The sequence below is a fragment of the Cyprinodon tularosa genome, unplaced genomic scaffold, assembly GCF_016077235.1.
Source record: "Cyprinodon tularosa strain WSP-4 unplaced genomic scaffold, ASM1607723v1 ctg194, whole genome shotgun sequence".
NCBI classification, from domain to species: Eukaryota; Metazoa; Chordata; class Actinopteri; order Cyprinodontiformes; family Cyprinodontidae; genus Cyprinodon; species Cyprinodon tularosa.
In genome coordinates, this window is record NW_024038699.1 from 1097103 (window position 1) to 1123558 (window position 26456).

A 26456-nucleotide genomic window follows, 5' to 3' on the forward strand; every position below is an offset into this window, starting at 1 on the left:
GATTATTATTGGAAATCCTTTTTTTTTTCTCTATTTAGTGTTGATTTTAGGAGCTGACGTTCCTGTGAATATTTATCACATTCTAATAATCAGTGTTGTGCACGTTACTTTGAAAAAGTAATAAGTTATAGTTACTTCTCCCAAAAAGTAACTGAGTTACTAACTGAGTTAATCCACAATAAAAGTAACTAGTTACTAGTAAAAGTAACTATTGCGTTACTTTAGCGTTTCTTGCCCCCGTAACCCTCAACACCCGGTCCCCACCTTCTTGCCGTGTGTTTCAACGCTGTTACTCCCATCACTGCAAATAATACATGTTCCACTGTTTTCATCTGATCACAGTAATTACAAGTCCATGTGTCATGTTTCCCTATTTTGAAAAGAGAACTATTAAGTCCAGTATGACCAATTCTAAGGCGAGATATGACTTCCTCTTCTTTCCGCCTTCCATTTGTACAACTATTACCCCCCACAGTCCTAAAACTGTATTAGTAGCACAAAACTGAATGAAGCACAAAACATAAACACTCGTTACCAAAGCCAAAATATTGGTACTCAGAACCTATCCTCACCCTCAGAAATAAAGTATGAGAAATGAATACAGTGTACCTCAACTATAAGCTCAGGCTTCAGCCTGCACCTTATATTATGACATATTTTGCTTTGAGGAAAGTTATACAAATAATTTTTTTTCTTTTGTGTAGTAATGTTTAAACGTGTACTGGAGGATTTTCATAAATTTTTGAGAAAACCCGCCCTCTCCACTTAAAAAAAAAAGCACATGCACTAACATGCACTACCCTGTACCTGCTTCCAAGGGAACGCCTATCAAACACGTGAAAGAGAATGCACAAGCCCATTTCTGTTTTCATCTCTCATACAAGCTTAATTTCCAAATGAAGATTTGCAATTTTTTCACTATGTCAGACTCCCATTTTCACTCACCACCTGTAAGTGAAAATGTGGACGTGCACAACGGCCTCATGGAAACAAATCAGCAGAATGATTGACAGTTGGGAGGGCCACTTATTTTGATGATCCACCCGGGGAAAAGAACATCCTCTACTATACCTTTAATAAATGCAGATGTATTGTATTTTATATTTATTACATTGTTTAAAACAATGTATGCCACAACAATGTCATCTAAATAAGTTTATAATAAAAACAATTATTTTGCAGATAGATTAAATTCAATGCTGCTGCCCTGGTTTTCTCATCTAACTGAACACACCCTTTAAGTTTGTGGAAGATGTTTATAAAATCTGTTTCTTCAAAATGGGGGTCCATATACAAAACAGACCCAACAGATGAATCTAGAATGTCATTGTAGTTCATGTAGAAGTAAGGTAATTCAGGCAATAGAGCCTGTGTTTATCAGACAGATGCAACACTTTCCTATTTTTTTTTAGTTTATCTTTATAAACGAACATGGGGGTGAAGGGATGGAAGGAAAACAGATAAATGAATGGATTAATGCCTGCAATGTAATTTATTTGAAAAATTATGTAAAACTTACTAATAGATCAAATGAATAATAGTTATTTAATTGGTTAATGAATAACTGAATGGATGAATAGAAGATTAGAAGACAAATGTGTGGATTTACAGACTAAAGGAAGATACATTAATTTTTTTTATATATCCAGACCTAGAACATGCAAACATTCCAGTTGGTGTAGAAATCTTGAAGCAAACAGTAAAAGCTATAAACGAGTGTGATTAATTAAAGCAAAGGCATTATTTTCAGGTTGATGCTTTATTTTCAGTTTCCATTAATGTAACAGCTCTGTGCGCCTGTTAATGTGAGGATGTTTCCATCCTGGGATCATCAGAGTAGTTCTGTGTGTGAGCTCAGTCCAGATAACCCATCTCACGTGGAGAGAGAGAACCAAAGCAAAAATTCTGGTGGACCATTCCCTAAAACCAAATCAAAGTGTCTGCAGGATTCTTAAACTCACTTCTAAGGTGGGAGATGCACTCTGAGTATAATAAAGAGCTAACTCTGATGTTTCTGCAGGATATAGAAATCATTCTGAAATGATTCTTCTTTAAACATTAACGACTCTGCATCAGCACCCACCCTAAAACCAAACGAGGTCCAGTCGATAGCCCAGTTGGCCATGGGAGTATTAGAGGGGTGGGGGGATGTTTGTAGCTACATTAGTGGCATAGCTGAGCTCTCAATATGAGAAAGCTGACACACTGGACTTGGGCTCTCATTCTATATATTGTTCATCATAAAAAACTGATTCAGTCTTGTTTTCTTTTTCTTCACGTGACATGACTTTTATTCCTCCTCCTCCCTCGTTGGTGTTCATCTTATCTTCAACAAAGATGTTTTTAAAGAGAGAGAGAGAGAGACAGAGAGAGAAAGAGAGAGAGTAGCTGTCTGAGTCGGCTCTGGCAGCGTTTCCCCGCCGGGTAACAGGTGAAAGAACTCCATGCATGCTGGCGCTGGTGCATTTAGTCCTTTTCTGGAACAAGCTTCAGGACTTTGCCGATGGCGATAGTTTTACCTGGTAAGAAAGAGAATGAAGGTTAGCTTTACTTCAGATCACCCACCCTTCAAATCATAGTTGGATGAATCCACGCTAAGCCAGGAATTATAAAAGAGGCTAAAAACAACACCAGAGGATACTTGTGATACGACACCACCTTGGCAATGGTTCTGTCTGACTTCAACCACACACTGTGCAACATCAGACATCACAAACATTTTCAAATTAAAATTATTAGAATCTTTCAAGCATCGTCTATAAACAAAAATCTAAAATTAAAAAAAAAAACAATTATGAATCCTGATTCTGCTTGAATATTAGTTGGTCTAACCAAAATAAGAAATATCTTTAATTGCCTAGTTTTTCTCACAAACAAAAGCTTGAGTTTAGTTCCACACACACACACACCCAAACACATATATGTACATATAAATGTCCAGACCTAGAAATTGATAAAAAATGATAGCCTTATTCAAGCTTCATAGGAACCCTGCAAGCCTTAGCTTCAGTGACTTTGTTTTTCATCAGTTTTAGAGTTTCTTATTGTTTCCAGATATCGGCGCAAAATTAAGCAGCAACTCAGTTTAAAAAATGTGTCCATGGAAACAGCCAGGCTTACTCCCACCCGTGTGCCGTATCTCCTCAGCCAGTGGTGACGCCAACCAGAAATTAATAAGTGCTACCTAAATCATACTGTAAGTTAGGAAGGAGCTAAGGCTAGGAAGCAGGATGCTACATGGTATCAACTAATTTAGCATAGGGACCTCCTGACATTCCTAACCCCTGCTTGGAACTATACGGTTGCCAATTGCACAACAAAAATATAACTTTTTTTTGTGACATGCAGTCTGTGTGACACATGCTAACATACACACCTTCATGTGTTTTGGGTTTTATAACTTCAACCACTTGCTACAAATTGCAATGTTGTTTTACATCGTTTTTTTTTTTAAATGAAGGCTGTAGTCCAAATTTGACTGGTTGGCATCCTTCATGCACGTGTCCGTCTCATAACGACGCCCGCAAGGATGAAGGCTGTCTGGATTCAGAGCTAATTTCTTGCCCTGGATATTGTTTATACTCTTAAAGGGGAACGCAAAGAAGTTTCTTTGCAAAGAATTGCGGTCTCATAACCTTCCTGTACACAGAAATTTAGGACCTTAAGGATGGATTCTACAATATCGCACTTAACAAATAATTGGTATGATATAATTCTGGAAATAACTGAACATTGTAAGATACAAGTGATGCCTATCATGCATGCGTATCATGGTGTACACAGGATTCGATATAGAGTATGCCGCAATGAAGGCAAAGACTTAAGCCACTATTTGTCAGAGAGACCAGATAACACATCAGAAATGTAAAATAAATCTATAAACTTTATCTGTAAAGCGAAACACCATAGAATAAAGCCAGGCATTGACTGTGTGATTTTTTTCAATCGTTATACTCAGCTACAGCTCACACTGTACGATGAAACCGCAGGGTTTCAAAGTTCACAGCTCCCAATGTATGTTCTCACATTGTGCTGCCCGACGCTCTGATGCGATCTAACTGCCCAATATTCAAATATGAAGCTCACTAGAGTGAAATACGCTGCCTTGGCTATCTGTGCAATTTTTGTGCTGAAAGGCCAAAGAAGAAAAGGCGACAACGTATTTGGACAAAGATATGGCTGAGCAAACGTGGCTACTACGGTCTGTCAATTTTACAGAAATAACTCAATTTAATTTGCACCCCCACCATGCTTCTGGGTTTTCATCTGAGAGCAAGAAGTTTGCGCATACGAACAGCGATTTGCCCACAACCACCTTTCGACAGCTGACTGAATTTCAAAAGTTTGATTTTCTTGATTCTTGATCGGGAGGTGGTTGTGAGAGGCTAATTGCCCCTCGTTACCCCCTGTACGATACATGATGCACGATCAGGCTGAAAGTCAGCTCAATTGATAAATTCTCACACAACTGGAGAATCGGACCGAAAAGGGCAAAAAAATTGTACAGTGTATTCCCAGCTTAATACTGCTGACAACCTTAAAATATTGTAAAATTGTGCTAAATTTCATTTATTTAATTTCATATTTGTTTGGAAACTTTCTGTTAAAGGAGAATTCCGGTTTTTAACACTTTTAGCCCATTTTCTGTAGTGTCCAGGATGAAATCGAATGATCGACACCAAAATTTTGACAATTGGTCCTGTCTCTGCTTTTTGGCTCATGCAGAATCCCCCCCTGGCTGCTTCAGAATGGCTTCCATTGTGCATGTCCGATAATGTCCTTAAAACAACCTTAAACGTTCTTTTTTTTAAATATGCTACTCACCGGGTCGTCAGCGCTGTTCAATGACGTTCCAAAAAAAGTTTCGTGAAGAAAAACCGTTCCTGTCTTGTTTTATTTAGCATTTTGTAAATCCCAGAACTATTTTTTCCGATACATCACAACCGCTTATAAACTTCCGCTTCCCGTTCGAATCTGAAGCATTGCACACTCCAGACCACTAGTTGGCGACGGTATCCTCTACCGTCAAACTCAAAGTCCAATATGTCCTCCTCAAGAATCCACCTTTCGTATTCCATTTTCAGAGTTTTTTAAAGTGTTTAACAGAGACGTTAGCACCTCGACGTCGGAGTACACAGAGTGAAGCAGAAACACTTGGGCCTTGCGAAAAGACTACAACTAAGCGTAAACAGGCCCCATTTCCGTTTCCGGTGGCGGAGGGATATTGACTATTCCAACAGAACTCAATGGGATTTACAAAATGCTAAATAAAACACTACAGGAACGTTTTTTCTTTATGAAACTTTTTTTGGAACGTCATTGAACAGCGCTGACGACCCGGTGAGTAGCATATTTTAAAAAAAGAACGTTTAAGGTTGTTTTAAGAACATTATCGGACAGGCACAATGGAAGCCATTCTAAAGCAGCCAGGGGGGGATTCTGCATGAGCCAAAAAGCAGAGACAGGACCAATTGTCAAAATTTTGGTGTCGATCATTCGATTTCATCCTGGACACTACAGAAAATGGGCTAAAAGTGTTAAAAACCGGAATTCTCCTTTAACTTTCATCTGAGATAGTGTGAAGCAGGCATGTTCAGTATTTAGATAAACAAAGCTGAGTCTTTTATATGTTAATAAAATACTTTTTACGCCTTTTATATTTGTCATTTTTACCCTGGTTATTGAAAACTGTATAGATAATGAAATATCTTCCTAGGTATCAATAATCCAGTTTGAAATTTTAGTATTGTTACAACCCTACATGGAGCAAGGATAAATCTAATTAGCAGAAAGAGTTAGCATTAAACTAATATAGGAAATCCAAATATTAAACTGCAGATTTTTCCCTTTTAGATGTGATCAAGATTCTAGAATCTGGTGGAGAAATAAATACGGTTTTCTGACACATAAAAAAAAACAAATTAATATTTCCCAAAATCCTGCTTTATTTTAAAAGGCCTCAGATTTAAATTAGCTTTCACTTGAAAAAGGCAAAAAGAGAAAACAGACAGAAGTCCACTTCTTACCTTCATCTCTTAGAGTGAATCGTCCCATCTGGGGGAAGTCCTTGAAGGTCTCTAAGCAGATGACCCCTGCTGCCCGGAGCCTGGCGATGCACACCTGATCCTGCTTCACAAAGCGCGGCCGCGTCTTGCTTTTCTCTCCCGTCTTTTTATCAACCAGGCAGATTAATGCCTAAAGTCACAATTCCAAGGCTTTAATAACAGTACACAATGGCCAAGAGAATGATGAACAGCTGTTTTAACTCCCTTTACTCTTCATCATAGTTGTAGTTGCACAATTAAAATGATCATGTTTAAACTGATGCTGTTGTAGCACTGTCAGGGTTTGGTAAAACATGAGCAACTTACTGTGATTTGCACTTCTTCAATGCAGGTGTGGATGTGAAGGACTGCATTGTAACCGGGGCAGATGATCGACTTGTGCTCAATGATGACGATCTGTATATAAAAGGTCAAATGGGGACATTTTAGCGATTTTCAACACAGGTTTCTGCAAAAGGGGCATATGAGGATCACCGGGTCTCCATAGCAACTTGGATTGGAAGCCTGGCTTTTTCTCAGGAGAGACTAAGCTTTGTTTGGCAATAAAATATCCAGAGGGGTTTGTTGCTAAGAGGGGTTATGAGGAAAAGGACCTCATGTCTGCTTAGGGAGCGTATGGTAGAGGATTGGTGATGCTGAAAGCCTGTTTCTCTCTAAAGAGGCCTAAAAAACTTGTAAGATATCATTAATATCACGTAAAGTTTCATCAGGACCATAAACGGTTTGACATTTGACTTTTCCTGCAGGTCATTGATCTGTAGAATTAATACAGCAGCATCAGTCTTGGTTCTATTGAAGATAAATTAGCCAATATGTCACAGAAACAAATATTTAAGAAATAAGATTGTTATATTTTGTATTGTAGCTCCTTTTAAATAACTGGCATGGAGTTTTCTACCATATATTGAACTCCATCATGCATTATTGGTTGTTAGTTTTCTTCATGTGCTGTATATCAGTATTTTGGCCTGAAAAACAAAATATTTGAATCCCAATCATTCATTATATTCCTCATCTCTGTAAAATTGACAAGCATGAGTTTTTAAATCTAAAATTGAATAGATTTATTTCTCTGTGACTGATTTGATTGTTTGATGCTGACCTGGGCATCAAAGGTGCGTCCAGAATGGCACAGATTGTCCGGGCTGCACAGGATAAACCCAGGGAGAATCTCTTCCTCCTCTATTCCTTTCAGCCGCAGCTTCAGGTTCTCCCCAGGCGCCGCATCGTCCGTCTCCACGTCATCACTGAGGAGGCTCAGTACCTCCACGGTGTGCTGCAACACAAACAAGCACAACTATGTGGTCCAGTAACGAAACAGAGCAAGCCCAGCATGAATATGGATTTCAATGTTAATGCAAGTAAAGCACGAGATTAGAATATTCAATAGTTTTTGTCCATCATTAAAAAAAATTATAATTTATGAACTTTTCTTCCATACAGAAACAAATATTAAAAGTTTGCTGATCATGGCTTATAGATAAGAACATATTACAAAATTCAGGGTCTCAGAAAATTGGAATAATTTATAAGATTAGCAAAATATGATATTTCAAACAGCAATGTTAGGTCTCTAAACAATATATTCCTTTCTCTGTTCTCAGTAACTGGTTGGGTTTTTATTTTAAATGAATCAGAGCTTCTGTCCAGGCGGATTTGACAGCGGATCATCTGTATTGTTGGTTCTTGATGGCGTCTCTCCTCTTCCTCTTTATATTACATAGCTTCTCTATTGGGTTCTGCTCAGGCCCATTAAGCACAGTGACACTGTGATTAATCAACCAACTTTTGGTACCTTTGGCAGCAAAGGTTGATACTGATCTCCACAGTATGGGGAGTATGAAGTGCTCCAAAGGTAGACGGAGTTGGTTTTGCAAATCCAGTGGATCAGACCCAAAAGACATTATGTCACCCCAAAATCATCACAGATTGTGAAATGTCCCTTTGCGACTTCAATAAAAGGGGATTCTGTCCCTCTATATGTTTCCACAACCTCTGGGGCTTTCATTTCCAGTTGGAAAGATGACTTTAAACAACTGAGCAGCTCAGGTAAGATGCTTGCAGTTCATGTGTAGGACTGGGCCTGTGCAGAAAGATCTGACTCCAGCCTCAGTCTGCTTCTGTGAAGTGCCCATAATTCTTCAATGGATGTCGCTCATCATATTTTGAAGTTTGAGGTTATCCTCCTTTTTTGTGCACTTTCTCTCAACTTTCTACAATCATTTGCATTAACTTCCCTTCTACCATTATATTCAGTTGTTTTCTTTTTTTCAGTTGTACCATTTACTGCATGTATCACCAAGCAGACATGTTTGTATTTTGTCACTCACCCTGTTTGGCATCATGACCAACTGCTGAGCTTTACTGATAGAGCCAGACTCCAACTTCCCGAGAATGACTGTGCCCATATCCTGCAACACATGGAAGAAAATCACTTTAAGTTAATGTTTTAAAATAGGAAATATAATAAGTACAGGCTGTGATCAACAAAGAGGTGAGGAAGCTCAGAAAGGAGGAGAGGAAGGACAGACTGGAGGGAGAAGGAGAGGAGCTCACAAGCAAGAAGTCCTGGAAAATGTATACAATTAAATTCACAATTTTACATATTGAGCTCATTTAGAGGCTTATTTGCAACTGGTTCTGCAAACAGTATAAAATAACAATGAAAAAAATGTCTTGTCGTTCTTCAGCTCTGCTCACAGGTTGCTCCATTAACTTATAGTTACAGCTTCGCCCAGTTAACTAAACTCTAATCCCATTAGTATGGAGAACACCAGTTAATGCTGCTTAGTGATACAGCTGCTACACAAGCAGTTCTAAAGCCACCAGGAAAAATTCATAAAACAACACAAAGATGAGAAGAAGATTTTAAAAAAGCTGAATGAGAAAGTGAAAGCTAGAAAAATCCCACAGGTATGCACAGCGTGTCTCTTCCAAGACCGAAAACAAAACAAGCGCCAAGAGAGTGGATTATCTAAAGGAGCGACTGCAGCAGGCAGAGGCCTGAAGCAGCATCTGTTAGAGCATGTTTGTGTTTTTAATCTGTCGAATAGAAGAAGTACGTTAGGCAACAAAAACCAGGAGACGTTATAAACTCCGAGCTGATGAAGAAACACCGTAGAGGATAAGCAAAAGATGTCTTCTGCTCACCTTGTATTTGTCCACGATTGGTAGTCTAACGGGTCCGTCGCTGGATCTGTTGAAGTTTGGCAAACTGTCCAGGTGGGGAATAAATGGCAAACCTCTGAAAAAGAATAAATTGAAGTTGTGATCTGGATTCAATTCTTCAATTCATATTTCTGTTAAATGTTTGCTAAAAAAAACTCTAATTACTTTTGTTTTATTTTTAATTTTTACTAGATCTAGCTTGTGCTTTGAGAAGGTTGCAAGTACCGGTTCAATCCCCACAGCCTCCATTCTGGGTCCCTGAGCAAAACCCTTAACCCCACAGTGCTCCCCGAACACCCCACAATGGCAGCCTACTGTTCCCCCCAGGGATGAGTTAAATGCAGAGGTAAATTTCTCCAGTGTGAGATCAATAAAGTTCAGTTAATATTACTATTATGACCAACTGATGACCATCATGATGGGTGGATGGATAGATTGACCAATATTTCTTTTTCCATTCATTTTCTCATATTAATACTTGATTCAGATTTTATACAGAACAGAAACCTCTTCTTGCCGGACTTTAGGGAAGGATTTAGTGTTGTTACACCTCCTCCCTTGTTCCAGTACCAAACAAAGTTCTGCCTAAATTATTCTAGACAAGCAGCTATCAGTAACCCCTGCAGTTAGCTGTTGACTGTATTTACATATGTGTTATTATTGGTGAATTTATATCTTAATTACTTACCACATACATTTCTGTAAGTGTTTAATTTTTTATACATAAGGCTATTCACTTGTTTGCAAATCGCCATGTTGAACGTACAGATGTCGACATAAAACTTTACTAACGCGCAGAAAAACAGGTTTCCCCTTACTGGCAGTTCAGAGTGATTGAAAGGTGACGGTCTTTGGAGATGCTAACCCAACGACTGAAAGTCTGCACTGCTACAGCACTATGCTGGACTATGCAAAAACAGCAGCAGCACAAGAAACGGTTTCACCATCCCTAAGAAAGTGAACAAGACAACGACACCTGAGACAAAAAAAGAAAAAAATAGGATAAACAAGGCCACTCCAGGTGGGAGGAGCTGATGAAGGCGAAAGATTTTAAGTGGAAGCTGGTTAATAACTTTACTTTGGTTACTTTGGTTTAATAAAAGAGTGTGGCTCGTTAGCATAGAAAGCATATTAGTAGCTAGCGCTAACATATACCTATGTTCTTGATACAGAACTTTAGTTTTATGTGGGTTTGGTAGCTTTGAAAACTGTGGTGAAAGCTGACTTTTTGCCACAGTAAATACCGGCTTTTAGAGAACTCTGATTAACATTGCTATATCTGCGTTATTGAGGAGAGCACTGCCACAATACATGTTTGAGGCAGTGATGCACTATGGTTTAGTGTTGGTTTGAGTGAAAACCCCCCATTTCACTACTGGATGACAGTAATTCAGTAAAGAACAATATCCCTTAAACAACATTGTTAGCAACAATAATATGAGCTCTGTTATTTAGGAAGGTGCTACCTGATGTCCTCTGATTCACACACTGAACTCAGTCTTTTTATATTTTGTTCTGTTTTTGTAATTTGCACTTCAGGGACCAAAGCCTGGTTCTATTTTTCAAGGCTGCACTTAAAAAAATGAAATTGTCCAGAGAGCTGTTCTTAACGAAATTTCTTTTTGTTTTACACTTGTGTAACAAAATGACAAATAAATATGTCTTAGTCTAGTGCTGAAAAAAAAACAACAACATTTTTTTAAGTTAGTGTTAAAAGCTAAGAATTTGATAAAAAATGAATAAATAAATAAAAAAAGGCAGAAACCAAAATGAATTTAAGTCGTTGCAAAGTATTAATAGGTGCTTTACTCATCATTCTATCATCCTGAAACTGGTGGTAGTATGAATAAATCCATCTGATGACCTCTGTTTGGCGAGTAAAGTGTCTTTTTACCTAATTGAAGTCATTTCTCACCCTTGAATCTCTAATTTGTCCTTTTTCTTTTGATTTAAATCCCTTTTATCTCATCAACCAGATCTGTAAGCTCATCTTGGACAATTTTTTTTTACTTTGGCTGATCCAGAGTGAAAACTTACGTGTACCAGGGGCACTCAGGCACGGGGTCTTTGAGGTTGGCACCTGTGAGTCCAGAACAAGGCATAAAATGGATGTCCTTCTTAGGGTTGAAGCCCACCTTCTTCAAAAATGGCACCAGCTTCTCTTTACACTCCTCATACCTGCACAAAGGCAACAAGAGGACTCATTTAAGGTAGATATAAAGACTGCATCAGGACGATCCTTTTTGCTTTACATCCAAAGATTTGGAGAACGTCTTGAGGTTGTTATGAATGTTCTGGTGTCTCTGTGTAGGACTGAGTTGAAGAAACACCTCAAACCTGTTTAAGCTTACCTCTCTAGGCTCCAGTTCACAGTGGGGTCATCCATCTTGTTGACCAGAACAATGAGATGTTTTACTCCGGCAGTTTTAGCCAGCATGGCATGCTCCCTCGTCTGTCCACCCTTTTCAAATCCCGTCTCAAACTCACCCTTTCTTGCCGAAATTACCTGAAATAAACAGGATAAGTCAAGGTGAGGCAACAAGTCAAGTAAGCAGATATATACTTGAATTCTGTTGACACAGAAAATAACCTGCAGATGTATTTATACCTACAGACTTCAGGGGGATTTCAGGCGGCAGATGTAGTGTACGATTGTAAAATGCGAGGATAGGTCAAAATGGATGTTCTGTGGACATTTAAAACAGGGTTTGATTTTTTTAAAACTAATATTTGAAGCTTTGAACGTGTCCCAGATCTTTGTTCAGTCCATCATCCAAACATGGTAATGGTAGGAATGTTGAACCTCGTTAAACAGAAACATTTAAACTTAAAAGTTTTCCTTTTTAAAAGTGAAGCTTTGTGATTTCAATGAGGTTGTTGTTTATTCTATTGTAGGTCGGCATAATAAGTAGTTTGCAAATCGATTAATCTGTCGACTATTTTTTTCGATTGATTACCGGAAGTCCAAAGGTTACTTAGAGAAAATTTAACACAGAATTAAACCAGGTGAAGCTAAAACTTTTCCACTTAGGGAGTTCTGGATATTTTTTTTATCTTAAATGGAAAATATTTCTATATATTTATTGCAATTTTGGTATAGTTACTACTTCATTGGTATAAGCAGGTCACTCTGTCAACTAAAGGCAGGTTTTAGAATCTCTACTCCAGTTAACAATTAATTGATTGCTACAGTAGTTGACCATTATTTCAATAAAGATTTATCACAATTGTTTCAGTCCTATTTTATAGCAACATGTAATTTACCCTACACCTTGAGTAGATGTCTAGACAAATTTAGCCTTTATGGAATAAAGTCAGCATTAAAACTATGTCATGCTCACAGCTAAACACGTTGGTGGCAGAGTTATGCTGAGGTTGGAGCAGAACAAACAGCCCAAACACAGAGAATGGTTCAGGTGACAGCATGGCCTAGTCAAAGTTTTGAATTCAAAAGCTATTTTCAGTCAATTAAACTTGAATAATTTTGTAAAGCCTGGTACAAAGGTTTGATCTGTAGATGTTTGAAGTAGCTGGGGACAAAACCTAAAATATGATACTACTGGATCAGCTCAGCTACTGTTCAACTATTCATTTGGACAAAATGTGTGAATAAAATTATTCTAGGAGGTCAAAAACCTTGGAATGGATTCCCTCTAACTCTATGTGAGCAACCTGTGCAGTACTTTGATTGCTCCTCACCAGAACAGCTAGATCAGCCTGCGACGCTCCCCCAATCATGTTGGGGACGAAGCTCTTGTGTCCCGGAGCGTCCAGGATGGTAAAATGTTTTTTCTCCGTCTCAAAGTAAGCTCTCCCGACCTCCACTGTCTTCCCCTTGTCTCTCTCCTCCTGATTTGTGTCAAGAGCCCACGACAAATACCTGCAACGACAGAGTGTAACGATTAGACTTACGTAAAACCATTAAAGAGCTAGAACCAGATGATAATCAGTCACCATGTCTCCCGGTTCTTTTCTTTAGCTTCTCGTTCATATTTTTCCAGGGTTCGCTTGTCCACCATTCCAGTTAGGTACCTGAAAACAGCGACATAAAGAAAAGCATAAAATGGATTGTTTGAACTGTTGACATATAAAAAAAAAACATGAATCCAAAATCAAACCACTCACATGATCTGTCCTCCAATGGTCGATTTACCAGCATCTGATAAAAAAAAAAAAAAAGAAAAAAACGTTCAGATGAATAAAACTAAAGGAAGAAGATGTATTAATATAAACAATCCATACGCACCGACATGACCAATGAAGACCACGTTCACATGCTCTTTCTTGGGTGCATCAGGCGGCGGTGGAGCCACCTTAGGAATGGGTATCTCCTCCTCTTCTTCCTCCATCATCTCATCGTCTTCTTTCCCAGAGGCCCCGGCCTCTTCGCATCCTCCCTCTGTTCCAAGGCCTTCATGTCCCCCACCTCCCTCTCCTCCCCCGGGCTCCTCCTTCTGCTCCCATGTTTCCTCCTCCACTGTCATGTCAGCCTCTGTGTTTCCATTCTCCACTGGAGCTGCAACCACAAAACAAGTCTCTGTTAAACCCCCAAACCATGGTAAAAGAAAATAAACAACATACAAAGTCATTATCAATCATTTGAAAGAATGTTCGATGTTATCATATATTTAACAGGCTAAAAGAATAAAGAGTTTCAGACCTCTCAGGCCATGGCTTTCACTTACAAGCAGCTCACAAAACTGCAAGTAAGCAATCTATTTAGTACTCTGTTGGGAGGGTAAACAATCAAGGTGGTAAACGTCTCCTCAGATAATGTAAAATAGATATCCTTCAATCATGTAGAATGTAAATTGGCCTAAATACAGACAAAAAAAAAATGCTCTCCTGTGGTGTATGTGAATAATTTTTGAATTATTTAGCCATTAGGAAAGATTAGGAACATGAGAGAAACAGAGGATAAACCAGGGGATTAGGGGGAGTGGTAGCCTAGTGGTTTAAGCACAGAGCTTGGAATCCTGAGGTTCTGAATTCGAAGCCCCACTCCCACAGTCTGCCACTCTGGGTCCCTGAGCAAGACCCTTAACCATCACAGTGCCCGCAGGCACCCCACAATGGCAACCTACTGCTCCCCAAGGGGATGGGTAAAATGCAGAGAGTTCATTTCGTTGCTCTGTACTTGTGACAGTGCAGTAACAATAAAAAGCTGGAAACAAGACATGGAGGGTAGGAAGACCCAAAATTATTTCTTTACTTTCAGTAAAATCAATAAAATATAAGAATGACATTGGATGTTGATATTTGTGAAATGGGAGATTAAAAGAAGAAGGAGAGAAATTACTAATACTTTAAGTGTCATTCTGGTCTGGAAATTTGATGTAATTATTCCATGCTGAAATAAACACATACAAAATGTTATAACTCATATTTATAATTAATATTTGTATTTAAAAACAAATTATTTTGTTCTTCATAGTTTTTTAACCCTGGTTTAGATGGTCTCGCCCGTAGACAGCTGGGGGTAGGCACCAGCACCCCTCGCAACCTCGCTTAGGATAATTGGATGGGTGGATGGTTTATAGAGAGCAAAACACAAGAAAAATAAAAACAAAATGTAAAAGTGGAATGAAGTGGTACAGACTTCTATTAGTGACAATTATCAACAGCTAAATGGTTTAAATACAGAAACAGGAGAGGTCCCCAAACGGATCATCTGCCTCTCCTTTTGCTCCAGAGATCAGTATTTCAACCAGCAAAATGAGAAATATGCAAAAATATTTTCATGTTGCTCTGCTGGACACAAAAGAGGCCAAGGCTGCAGAACTTGCTCCACATCACAGCAAGTGTCAACTGGATGTCTATTCTGGGCAGAAAGGTTGCATCATTTTTTTTTTCTACATGGAGCCACGCACATGGACCTTCCATAGGCAAACACCCAAATATGGTGCAGCAATCCACACTACAGGTTGGGTCACAGGGTGATCTAAAACGCGTGGGGATTTAAATCTGGTTGTGAATGAGTGCATCTGAGCCCACGTCCACGCTTGTTATCTGACACGCTCCCAGACAGCGCGATCAGAAACAGAACATGTGGTGGGTCGCATACCGGCTGTGTCTGCCACCTCCATGTTTGCAGCTGGTTCAGGGGGACCTGTAAGGGCAGAAAACAAAGCCGAACTTTCAGAAATATATTTAACAGCATATTTGTCTCATTCTACGTAATAAGCTGGGCGTGTCTCGGTTATAGCACATTAATTACACTTATACAACCCACGAATAAAAAGCGGGCTTGTTTATCAGTGAGGAGAAACGTTGTTATCTTAAGCAAAGCTAACTTAGCTGTATTAGCATGCAAGCTAAGCTGGGCTAACTTCCAGTCAGCTGTCTGACACCAACCCACCGTCTGAGCCCGGCATTTCGGCGTTGCTGGCCTGAAGGAAGCTCGGTACAAACACCGGGGCATTCACATTGGGGACAAACGGCTTGGCGTTGACATTGAGGGCAGCGAAGGCGGCTGGGAGCTCCGCCGCCGGAGCTGGGGCCTCGGCATCCTCCTCCAGCTCCCATGAATCCGGGGCTGTGTCTCTCGGGTCCATGGCTTCTTCTTCCAGAGTTAACAACTTTTCCGCAACCGTCCGAGGTCGGCTGTTTTTTATTGTTCGGACTTTCTTTCAGAAGCGATAAGTTGCTGGTTTGTTTTAGACGCTGATGAACCGGCTCAGTGAAGTTCCCATAACCCTCCAGAACCGGGCTTTGATCGGCATATGGATCTCTGGACTGACGGTTAGCTCTGCACGCACAGCAAGCTGCACGACCTGCAAACACCGCTGGGGGGCAGCATCGCACCACTGCTGGATATTAAAATGAAACCAACGAATTAAACATATTTCACTATTTAAAGTGAACTACCAGAGGCGTAGCCAGAAATTTTGTATAAGGGCGTCCAGGCATAATCACTGCACACTGAGGGGGGGCCGAAAGTGACTAGATAACCAGAACCTCAGGGTCAATCTACACTGTTCCATCAGGAAAATTAAAGAGCAAAACATCCATATTTTCTAAATAAAGACAAACTATACTTTCCTACAGCCTTTGCTAACAAGTAGACACATGTATTTAAATATCCATAATTTCTAGATAAAAGGTATAGTGACAGTTTTAAGTTCTGGAGCGTAAATCTTTTTCATTGTCATTACTTACCTACTTGAATTAATAAACATTCCGCATAAAATTGATATTTACAGGCACTAATATCTACATAAATTGATTATTGCATACATTTTTTAAAAATTGTTATTTATCTATGATTTCACTAAAGACTCCTAGATGACTTGCATTTTCTCTTTACCCCATATAACACAAAATCTAATTCTGAAAAGAGCATGAATTCTGTACTTATCATATTTCATATTGATGTGTATAATTAACCACAAAAAAATAAAATGTTTTGAATATTCCAATTGAGAGTATTACTGCTGCCACCATCTGCATTAGAGGTAAAAAATGGTAGGGGTGGCCACAGAGGTGCCCAATGATTGGCTGAGGGTGGCCATGGCCACTCCTGGCTCCCCATCTAGCTTTGCCCCTGCAGCTAGAGTGTGTTGAATAACAAAAGGGCAATTGTTATTTAAACCTACGTGGTTTTCCTTTTATTCTTTTTATTTAATATAAATTGTGGTGGGTATTAAATCCTCACCAGCTTTGCTCATAAAAAGAAAGAACTTTACAAACTAGCTCAACATAGTCAGATTGAGAAAAGAGAATCGTGAACAGAACACTTATTTTAAGGTCTTGCAACACATTCTCAGCTGGGCTTAGTTCTGGACTTTAACTAGGCAGCTAATCTGATCTGAACCATCCTATTGTAGCTCTGTCTCTGCTTAGGAAGATTATTCGGCAGAAAGGTGAACCTCCATCCTAGTTATAGCCCGTTTTCAGCCACTAGAAGCTTGTATTTCAGGAATATCTAAGATTTACTTCCAAAATAAATAATAATAATAAAAAAAAAATGGGAGTGCATATGCACAAGTGTATATGGCTACTCTATCCTTGTGTTTTTTCCTGCTGTTGTTACATATTTAACTTATTGATATGATGTGAGCGATAGAAGCTAAAGTCAAATCCCTTGTACTTGGCCAATACAGGTGATCTTGATTCCAAAACCATCTTTGTTCCTGCTATAGCATCATACATAATGATGCTATTACTATGTGTAATCATGAGGATGTTGTTCAGTTTTAGTTTTACTCAAAAATGTTTTGTCTAAGAAGATGGCCAGAACATATCTCTATGATCTTGTCTACCAGTACTAACAAATTAGAATAGGGTGTTCCTTGAGATAATTGAGCTTGACCCCCAAAACATTTGGTGTCTAAATGTTTAATCACAAAATATATTAGTGTACTTGTTTAATTACTATTCTTTTTTTTAAGTTTAGTAGTGTTCTCGATTTCAATTACATAATAAAAGTAATTGCTTTTTCATAACTGTTTCCCATTTTGTTCATGAATTCAGATTTGCCCTTTTTTTGTCTTATTGTTGTCTGCACACCTGTCCCTGCTGGCCTGTTTACATTCATATCTAAGAAGCATATAGACACCAATTAACCTTTGCATTTTTTCTAGACTTTTGGGGGTTAGAGAGCCAACACATCAAGGGGTAGGACATGCAAAAACCAGGCAGAAAGACTCCAGGCTATTATTCAAACCCAGCTGTTTTTATTTATTCCAACTCATATAATCCACATGTCTTCAAAGAGCTATTTTAGATACTAATGGCTTTAGTGAAGGATTTCTAGTAGAAGTCAGTATTGCAGTATGCAGGTGAAGATTCTCAGTCAAAGAAAGTTAAAAACAATCCACTGGACTTTGTTTCCAATTTTGAAGACGTTTTGCTTCCCATCCAGGAAGCTATTCCCGACAGTTTGAATTGAAAAAGCTTCCTGGATGGGAAGGGAAACGTCTTCAAATTTGGTAACAAAGTCCAGTGGATTGTTTTTAACTTTCTTTTTTTGGAATCAGTATTGCAGTGTTTGTGGGAACTCTAGAAGCTCTCAAGAATTCTCCTCTGTGTTCTTAAATCAGAGAAATCATCTCAAGTGATTCCAGAACACACCCACCCTTCATTATCAGCTTGTGGAATTTTTAAGGGTAATATGGACTCTGCAAAAATGGAGAAATTAGACCATCTAATTTGGTGTCTGACATACATAAAGTGGATGAACTGAGGACAAGCAATTAGAATTTCCATGGATTTCTCATTAACTCTTGTGGCATATGATGAAATGTCAAGACTAGAAATAACTTTACTAGAGCTAACCAGGGATAACAAAAATAAGATAATAAAAAAAAATCACCCCCCATGTGATGGTGGTCAAAGTATGATTTAATATTTGATCTAATTCTAAGGAAATATATATTTTCAAATTTTGTTTTAAAAAGACATGAGGTTTTAATTATTTCTGGAATCTCTAAAAATATCTATATTTTTAATGATGCAAGTGGGCTGCTCAGTGTGGCAGTGGGTAGCACTGCCTTGCAGCATGAAGGTTCTGGGTTGGATTCCATCCCAGGGTCTTTCTACATGGAGTTTGCATGCTCTCCCTTAGCATGCGTGGGTTCTCTCTGGGTACTCCGGCTTCCTCACACAGTCCAATAACATGAGTGTTTGGTTATTTGGCTTCTCTAAATTCTCCTTAGGCGTGAGTGTGAATGGTTGTTTGTCTCTGTGTTGCCCTGCGATGGACTGGCGGCCTGTTCAGGGTGAACCCCGCCTCTTTCCCATAGACAGCTGGAGATAAGCACCCCTTGCGACCCCACTTGGGATAAGTGTGATGGAAGATGAATGGAACTTTGTCTTTTCCTGTGGATCTTTAGGCCTCTCTAGAACTGCAAGATCCCCCTGAAGTTTCTCAAAGATTTCTGTCCTTCCTTATGTCGGCTTCACCATCACATTTCCAGTTTAGTCTGTTGTCCAGGAGAAATTCCAGATAGTCCTTCATCACCTCCTCTCCTCTGAAAATACTATTGAACCCATTTCCATCCATATTTGTTAGGACTTGATACTAAATAAATAAGCTGAATTAAAACTATATGTGTATTAAAGCAATAAAAATGTTATTATTACAGCTAATCCAATGTGTAGTTTGATGCACAGCAATGTAATTTGTTTCTTTAAATATTTGGATCTTAATCCAAAGAAATGGGGAAACCATTTTTTTTATTCTTTATTTGAACTTGTCAGACAGAAACATCACTGAGTTCATGAACATATAACGTGTTTGTAAAATTACATCAGCTGAACTATTTTTAAATTACTGTTTGGTTTGAAAATACAATAAATAGAACTTATAACATAAATATTGTGAACTGGGAGGATTTGATCATTTACTCTTTGGCATCAGTGACTCCACCACCAGAGATTGCAAAGGTGGCCTCATTCTCCGGCATGTCTGGGCTGCAATAAATCACAACAACAAACCTCATTAACACAGAAGAGCGGCAAACGTTTCTTTATGAGCTCTGAGTTTAGGCTTCGTTTTTAAAACGGGAAAACCTAAGGAGGGAGTAAAACTGGAGTTCTTATCGTTTGAAACTTAAAGGTGCTTCTTGCTTCAGACTAACAATAAATTATCTGAACCGACAGAAATCGATGGATACCTGTCAAATATCTTAGCAATTCTCATCTCTCCACGGCCCTTCCTCAAGCTGATCCGAGTGGTGGAGGCGTGTGCCAGGATGTGGCCACCAATCGGCTTCTTTGGATCCGCTTGAAAACTAAAAATGAATGAAAACTTGAAGTTAAAACTGTTTTTTTTTTTAAAACAGAACTATCCGTGAGCAGGGTGTCTGTTAGTTCTTACGTCATTCCTGCTCCAGGATCTGCTGTCATCTGGTTGGTAACAAACACAGCTACGTTGTACTCTAAGAGGAGGTGAAAAAAAGGAAAAACAGGAAAACAATCAGACCTTAAAGGAATAGTACAGCCAAAACATGATTAGCCCTCATTTTCTTCTCACCCCCATGCTGAACAACACTCTGGAGTACTTTTTTGATATCTCAAATGCATCTGGAGATCTGGGAGGCTTCTTGCTGTCTGCTGACATTCAAATAATGGAGGTCTATGGCGCCCGAGGCAGAAAGGTCCATAAAAGTCCACAAAAAACGTGTCAATATTCCTCCATACTGCTCGTCCAATGTATTCCAAGTGTCCTGAGTGGGTAGCATCCAGAATTTACTCGAAACGAAGTCATTTAGAATGTTTTTAGAGCATAAACAGCAGTGTATAGGATTTCCTAAAAGCGCGTTCACGCAGCAGACCAAACCAGATGAAAGTGCGCATTCAGCTCGGCAAAGAACTCATGCTCTTCCTCAACACTGAAGTCCTCAGACATTTTTCTTTCGTTGTTTCTTTCTTTGCACAGGTAAACAGCACATTTCTTCTTCTACGCTTGCATTATCGGCAGAGTAGACGCTGAATGCGCACTTTCATCTGGTTTGGTCTGCCGGCTTCCGTAGCGTCGTGAACGTGCTTTCAGGAAATCCTATACACTACTGTTTATGCTCTAAAAACATTCTAAATGACTTCGTTTCGAGTAAATTCTGGATGCTACCCACTCAGGACACTTGGAATACATTGGACGAGCAGTATGGAGGAATATTGACACGTTTTTTGTGGACTTTTATGGACCTTTCTGTCTCGGTCACCATAGACCTCCATTATTTGAATGTCAGCAGACAGCAAGAAGCCTCCCAGATCTCCAGATGCATTTGAGATATCAAAAAAGTACTCCAGAGTGTTGTTCAGCATGGGGGTGAGTAGAAAATGAAGGCTAATCATGTTTTGGGTGTACTATTCCTTTAATAGCTACAAATGGATGAATACCACAGATGGGGGAATTTGATTATTTATATATCTCATTTTTAAGTCACGGTTTAAATGTTTTTGTCTTCTCTTACTTTCTAAGTTGTAAATAAATATTTGCTTGAAAAAACTGGTTTAAAAAAGCACCATAACACTTCAGTTTTTAGGTTATCTCTCCTCAGAGGGTCTCCTGCCCACATCTCTGCTGCTGTACAGCATGTCAGGCTGATTGAATCCTGTTACAGGGAGCAGGATTTGTACCATAGGTTGTTTTTTACCCATCCAGATGTAGTTCCATTTGTCTTTAAGTTGTTTCCAGTGTGTTATTAAGTTAAGTATTGAAAAATACAGAGGAAGTTTTGCTCCAGTCCTGCTTGCTTTCTCCATCAACACTATAGCTGAACTAATGGCAGACTGCAATGAGAGTAGGGAGCCGACACTGTTTGGTTTTGGTGTTGTCTTTGACGGTGGCACAGAAACCCATAGTTCTGTTCATTGAGTAGCTTTGGATCAGCGCTGTAAGCTAACTAAAGCTGGTATTATTTTTGTATCCAGTTCAACATCTTAAAGACAGTTATAATGTGGAAAGTTAAGGAACACCAGCATCCAGCAGCATGCAAGGTCAACTTGAGCAGGTAGGCAGATAATCAGCTAGTTTTATTATTTTAAATTGTTAAAGTTATATATTTTTTTCTTTATATGGGAAATTTACATGTCTGACAATAACGTTCCATTTCGTATTCCTGTAAGATTTTTTAATTCATCCCCTTAGGCAAAGCTGAAATGCAGAGCTGTTACTTTGGTGTTTCTCCCCCAGCATTTAAAAACTAATAACAAAATCTTTACTAAATTTCAACTAATTGGATGTTAAACGATAAAAAGCAAAAGCATGTGTTTAAAAATGTCTCACCTTCAGAGATCTTCTGCAGCCTTGAAAGCATTTGGGCCAGCTTCTGCTGCCGCTCTGCCAACTCTCCACGACCCGAGAAGTCAACTCGAAACAGAGCCATGATGGAGTCGATGATCTGAAGAGGAAAATCCAATATGAAGATGTCAGAGTGAAGGCTTAGAGTCCCCACATTATAAAATGATTATTTAAGGCCAGGGTAAAAAAAAAAAATCACAGCTTGATTAACTTTATATAGCATGAAATTAAACAGAGGATTGATGTAAAACTTGATAACTTTGTCTCTCACCAACAGTTTGAAAACTCCTCCTTCTTCATGAAACTTTGCTGCTACAAAGTCCAGCAGCTCCATCTGGTGTTCACCTGCAGGGACGGCACACAGTTTAAATGGAAGTAAAATAATCACACTAAAATGAGAAAAGAAGGGAAACAAAAACAATCTAGTTTATGTGAGCTCCAGGGTCTGTCCGCACTGGTATAGGCCCGGGCATAAAGCACATTGTCCAGCACAGCATCATGGTCCACCCCGAAGCGGTCAGCGATGTCTCTGAGTCTGTCTGGGCGACTGGAATCAGGAACAGGTCAAGGATAATATAAAATAGAAAACAGGTTTCATTGATCTATTCTGACTTTTAATTCAATATGCTCCGATTTTCAGAATCTCCTTATTTTTTTAGGGACTATAATTCAAGATCTTTCCATGCAGTTTTCCCAAACTTCTTGATATTTGAGTACAAACTGTCTAGTTAAAGTTATTGGTCTGTGATCCTCCACAGGTATAAGCGACCAAATCTGTCCAAAGGTTTCAGACACATTTTAAAAGGAGAACGTTTTCAAATTCCCCAACCTCCACTGTTTTAACCCTAATTAATCAATACAAAAAAATAAATAAATTAAATGTTATGGACAAAAGTTCTTCAACATCCTTGAACCCAGAAAATTAAACTGTTTAAGAAGAAAATTCAATGAATGTTTTATTTACAATGGCAAAGCTTCCCAAAAGAACAGGCAAAAACTGAACAACGGACAGGGGGAATTTTCGAAGAAACGAAACTGGGACACATGTAAGGAGGAATGAAAGGACAGAAAAAAAAACAAAGAAGCAAATTACACAGCAAAGAAAAGGAGGACAATGAGGCAGAAAAAATACAGAAACAAAGAAGGACACAATAAAAGAAAGCTGACCCCAGGAAGGATTAAGAAAGGGTGGGTCAAGAAAGAACAATACTAAGTAAAAACTAAATAGAAAAAGAAGGAATAAAGGGCACAAGAAAGGACATAAAGATGAAAGGAAGGAAGAAACTTAAGGAAGGAAAAGCAGAGGAAAGAATAAATAGATAAAGGATATGTAATGACAAACAAGGGAATGAAGACACAATAAAAGGGAGAAAAGAAAAAGAAGGAAGGGATAAAACAGAGAAAAATACTCAAAAATGAAGGCAAGTATAAAAGGTAGGACAGAAGGAAAGGAATAAGAAGGAAAAGACAAAAGGGAAACAAAAATATTTACACCAGATTTAAACTGCAGTAGTTGTAAAGATACAAGGTGTTCTCCGTGTCAATGAAGATGACTTTCCCACCAGAGTATCCATCCTCGCCAGGCAGCTGGGCTGTGACTAAAAATACAAACACAATAAATACTATATACTTTAGACTACAGCAAAATAGAAATGAAAAAAAAAAAAAAGTTGGGATTACACAGATTTATAGGATGACATACTTACCACAAAGTGTGTGAGACAGCTGGGTTTTTCCTGTTCGGAACTCTAAAGAAAATTGAAATAATTCAAAGAAAAATATCCATCGAATTGTGTTTAATGAGTCAGTTTAAAAGAATCACAGCCTCACCTCCAAAGGCCTCTGTAATAGCCATGCTCTCTACCCCTCCACCCAAAAGCTTGCTGCACAGATACAGAGGAAATATATCACAAAGGCATCAATAAAAGAACATCTAACAGGGGAAATAAGGGCAACATTATGAAAGAGCTTAACTCAAACTCTTGGCTCCCAGTAGTTATGTGGAACACCTGCTTCCTCTTGGTGCTGTACTCAAACGCAGTCTGGAAGCCGACATTCTGTTATGTGAAAAACAATCGGGATCTTGTTTTCATTTCGTGAGGGAGAATCAAAAAAACCAACAGAGAGCCGTATCTAACCAGCATTTTTCCAGCAGCTTCCTTTATTTTTTCCACTTTTGCCTCCGACAGGCCCTTGATGTTGCATAGAGCTTTGCGTGTAGTCATCTGGATCCCTTTGACGGTACAAATACCCACTGACTTCAGCTTTTTGATGTCTGCCACGTTCTGGGGGAACATGTAGAATTGACAAACACTGTTATAGGAATATATGCCACAGACAATCACCTCCTTTCATGAATTCTCTCTTTAAATCCACAACTTCATAGCATTTAAGTTGAATTTTATGATTAACTGACAAAAGATAATAAAGTAAGTAAGTAAAATGGTTTATATAAAGGTTCAAGAAGAAGCATCTTCTTACCAACTCTCATCAGGTCTGATTAGATATTTCCCACAGTATGATGCTGTTCCTATGTATTAGCATTAAGATGGGGTGTTTTAATGAATGAGCAGTGTTTGATTCTTACAACATATTTCATATGAAAAAAAAAAAAAGTTACCTGATCTGTCTGAATCACCTTTTTCTAAATTTTTGCAGAAAACAATACTTCTTCCAGCTGCATTCTACACAGTGACTTTCTGTTCAAGGCCTGAATTAATGTAACACTTGACAAAGCAGTCCATTCTATACAACCAGCTCAGTATATTTGTGTGGTGCTTATTCAGATTCCATTCCAGGGCCTTTTAAAGAGTCATTCCTCCACTTGTACTTTGGATCTCTGCATCTCCACATTAATTTGGGTGTTTGGAGCCCAGGCAGAAGATCTACAGATCCCTCCGTGGTGTGCTGCTGTATTTTAGGTGGACATCCATATCTTAGGAAGGTCTCTCATTAGTCCATCCTCTCTTCATGTTCAAACGATGGCTTTAAATCCCTGACCCATATGCTGTGTTTCTTAGCCTTCATGATGCTGCTTGTTATCTGATTATCTTAAAATACCACTGCAACCTAAAAACAGCTGGTTGCTTACCTTACTTTACTTCGGGGTATTGAGGTAAAGGGGGTTGAATGCAGATAAAAACCATCAGTTTTAAGTACAAAAAACATGCAACATTTCCTTTTTCACAATCAATAAGCACATATCTCTGTTGGTCTGTGACATAAATTCTACTTAAATATCATTTCATTTTGGGGTTGTATGGTGACAAAATATAAAGACAATGTGTTTATACCTCTTTAAGGCACTCTGACGTATTTTATGTGACTCTGATATTTCAGTTGCAATGTTTACTTACAATCCCATGTTTCTGTAGAAGGTCAATGTCTTGGAAAAACGACTCCTGTTCAGTTAGGAGAAAACAGATATATTAAATTTTACAAATTAGGGTTTATTATTCAATGAAGCCATTAATTGTTCCACCTTAATACAGACTTTACGCACTAGTAAATTATGTCAGCATCATTGTAGTCTGACTTTTTTATTAATGATAAATACTGGGAGATATTTTTTAGGAAAACTCAAATGTATTTTCTCAATCTTACCTCATCATCCTGGAAACCATTATCATCCTCAACAACTTGATCCTCAGATACTTTCATTTTCATTCAGAATTCTTTAAAAAATGAGCCAAATCTATACTTTATACTATACTACGTTTAGTCCAATCTTTTAAAGGTATTTTTTTTTTTTTTTTTTTTGCTTTTTAGCCAAATGTAGAAGAGTTAATTTAATGACAAGCTAGCTCGCTACTCAAAACGTAGTCACAAAATAGAGGCTGGTAAACAAACTCAAATTGTTTGAATTATGCGTCTGAATTAAAGAAAAATAAATAAATAAAACAGCTATCGTATAAAATGCTAGGTTCTTTAAACTCTAAAAGCAGCTTCTTGTTCTTTGTCAGCTAACACCTAGCTTGCTCCACTGGCGGGAATTTAGAGCTGAGATATGTTGAAGTGCTGTCGGAAAGTAGGGTTTCATTACTCAGATCATTGAATAATTCATCAGTCCCTTCTTCATATTTTATTTTATATATTTGTTTGTTTTTATTTTTGTCTTGAGCGCTTCAACCTTTTACAAATCTCTGCCAGCTTGGGTTGAGAACCTCCAGATAAACCTCCCGATAGATGAATAGAAACGCAGAAAGCAGAAATGTACAGAGGTTCTCAAAAGCCCCCTGTTCGCCAGTTAGATTTTTTTAAAATGTTTGTACTACAGGACTTAAATTTCATAAATATATACTATATGATTGTACTATGTAAAAACATAAATTAACAATGTGTGACTAAATAAGTAAGACTTTAAAGATGCCTTCAATGTTTTAAAAGAAGGCAGCATAATGCTACAAACTCCAAAGACTTAGAGAGCTAACCGTTAGCTTGTTCTGCTAACATTTTCTGTTTAATTTTGTTTACTGCAG

The 26456-nt window shown here is 38.5% G+C and overlaps 2 protein-coding genes across 2 annotated transcripts; both read right to left on the reverse strand.

Moving 5' to 3' along the window:
* Positions 1–1740: 1740 nt before the first annotated feature.
* gspt1 (G1 to S phase transition 1) lies at positions 1741–16015 on the reverse strand. The gene is made up of 14 exons (XM_038283469.1): positions 15592–16015; positions 15298–15342; positions 13480–13749; positions 13359–13392; positions 13188–13265; positions 12933–13113; positions 11585–11739; positions 11271–11411; positions 9216–9309; positions 8396–8476; positions 7168–7341; positions 6372–6461; positions 6027–6195; positions 1741–2519 (listed from the first exon to the last, which is right to left on the reverse strand). Exons 1-14 carry the CDS (start codon positions 15785–15787, stop codon positions 2467–2469), a joined length of 1761 nt encoding a protein of 586 aa, XP_038139397.1. The 5' UTR covers positions 15788–16015; the 3' UTR covers positions 1741–2466.
* Positions 16016–19420: 3405 nt separating this feature from the next.
* Positions 19421–25979, reverse strand: dmc1 (DNA meiotic recombinase 1). Its single transcript, XM_038283487.1, has 13 exons — positions 25582–25979; positions 25335–25379; positions 24117–24263; positions 23953–24035; positions 23809–23861; positions 23685–23726; positions 23504–23576; positions 22434–22525; positions 22250–22323; positions 21964–22078; positions 20053–20113; positions 19850–19966; positions 19421–19646 (listed from the first exon to the last, which is right to left on the reverse strand). The coding sequence occupies exons 1-13, from the start codon at positions 25642–25644 to the stop codon at positions 19577–19579; spliced, it is 1035 nt and encodes a 344-aa protein (XP_038139415.1). The 5' UTR covers positions 25645–25979; the 3' UTR covers positions 19421–19576.
* Positions 25980–26456: the final 477 nt, after the last annotated feature.

Coding starts and splice junctions, on each gene's coding strand:
- dmc1 (XM_038283487.1), bottom strand. CDS start 25,644: ATGAAAATGAAAGTATCTGAGGATCAAGTTGTTGAGGATGATAATGGT. Junction 22,324..22,433: donor TTATGCCCGGGCCTATACCA/GTGCGGACAGAC, acceptor CCGTCCCTGCAG/GTGAACACCAGATGGAGCTG. Junction 19,647..19,849: donor ATTGCTAAGATATTTGACAG/GTATCCATCGAT, acceptor GATTTATTGCAG/CCCAGACATGCCGGAGAATG.
- gspt1 (XM_038283469.1), bottom strand. CDS start 15,787: ATGGACCCGAGAGACACAGCCCCGGATTCATGGGAGCTGGAGGAGGAT. Junction 9,310..11,270: donor CCTGAGTGCCCCTGGTACAC/GTAAGTTTTCAC, acceptor ATTCTTTTTCAG/AGGTTTGCCATTTATTCCCC. Junction 7,342..8,395: donor TGGTCATGATGCCAAACAGG/GTGAGTGACAAA, acceptor TTTGTGTTGCAG/CACACCGTGGAGGTACTGAG.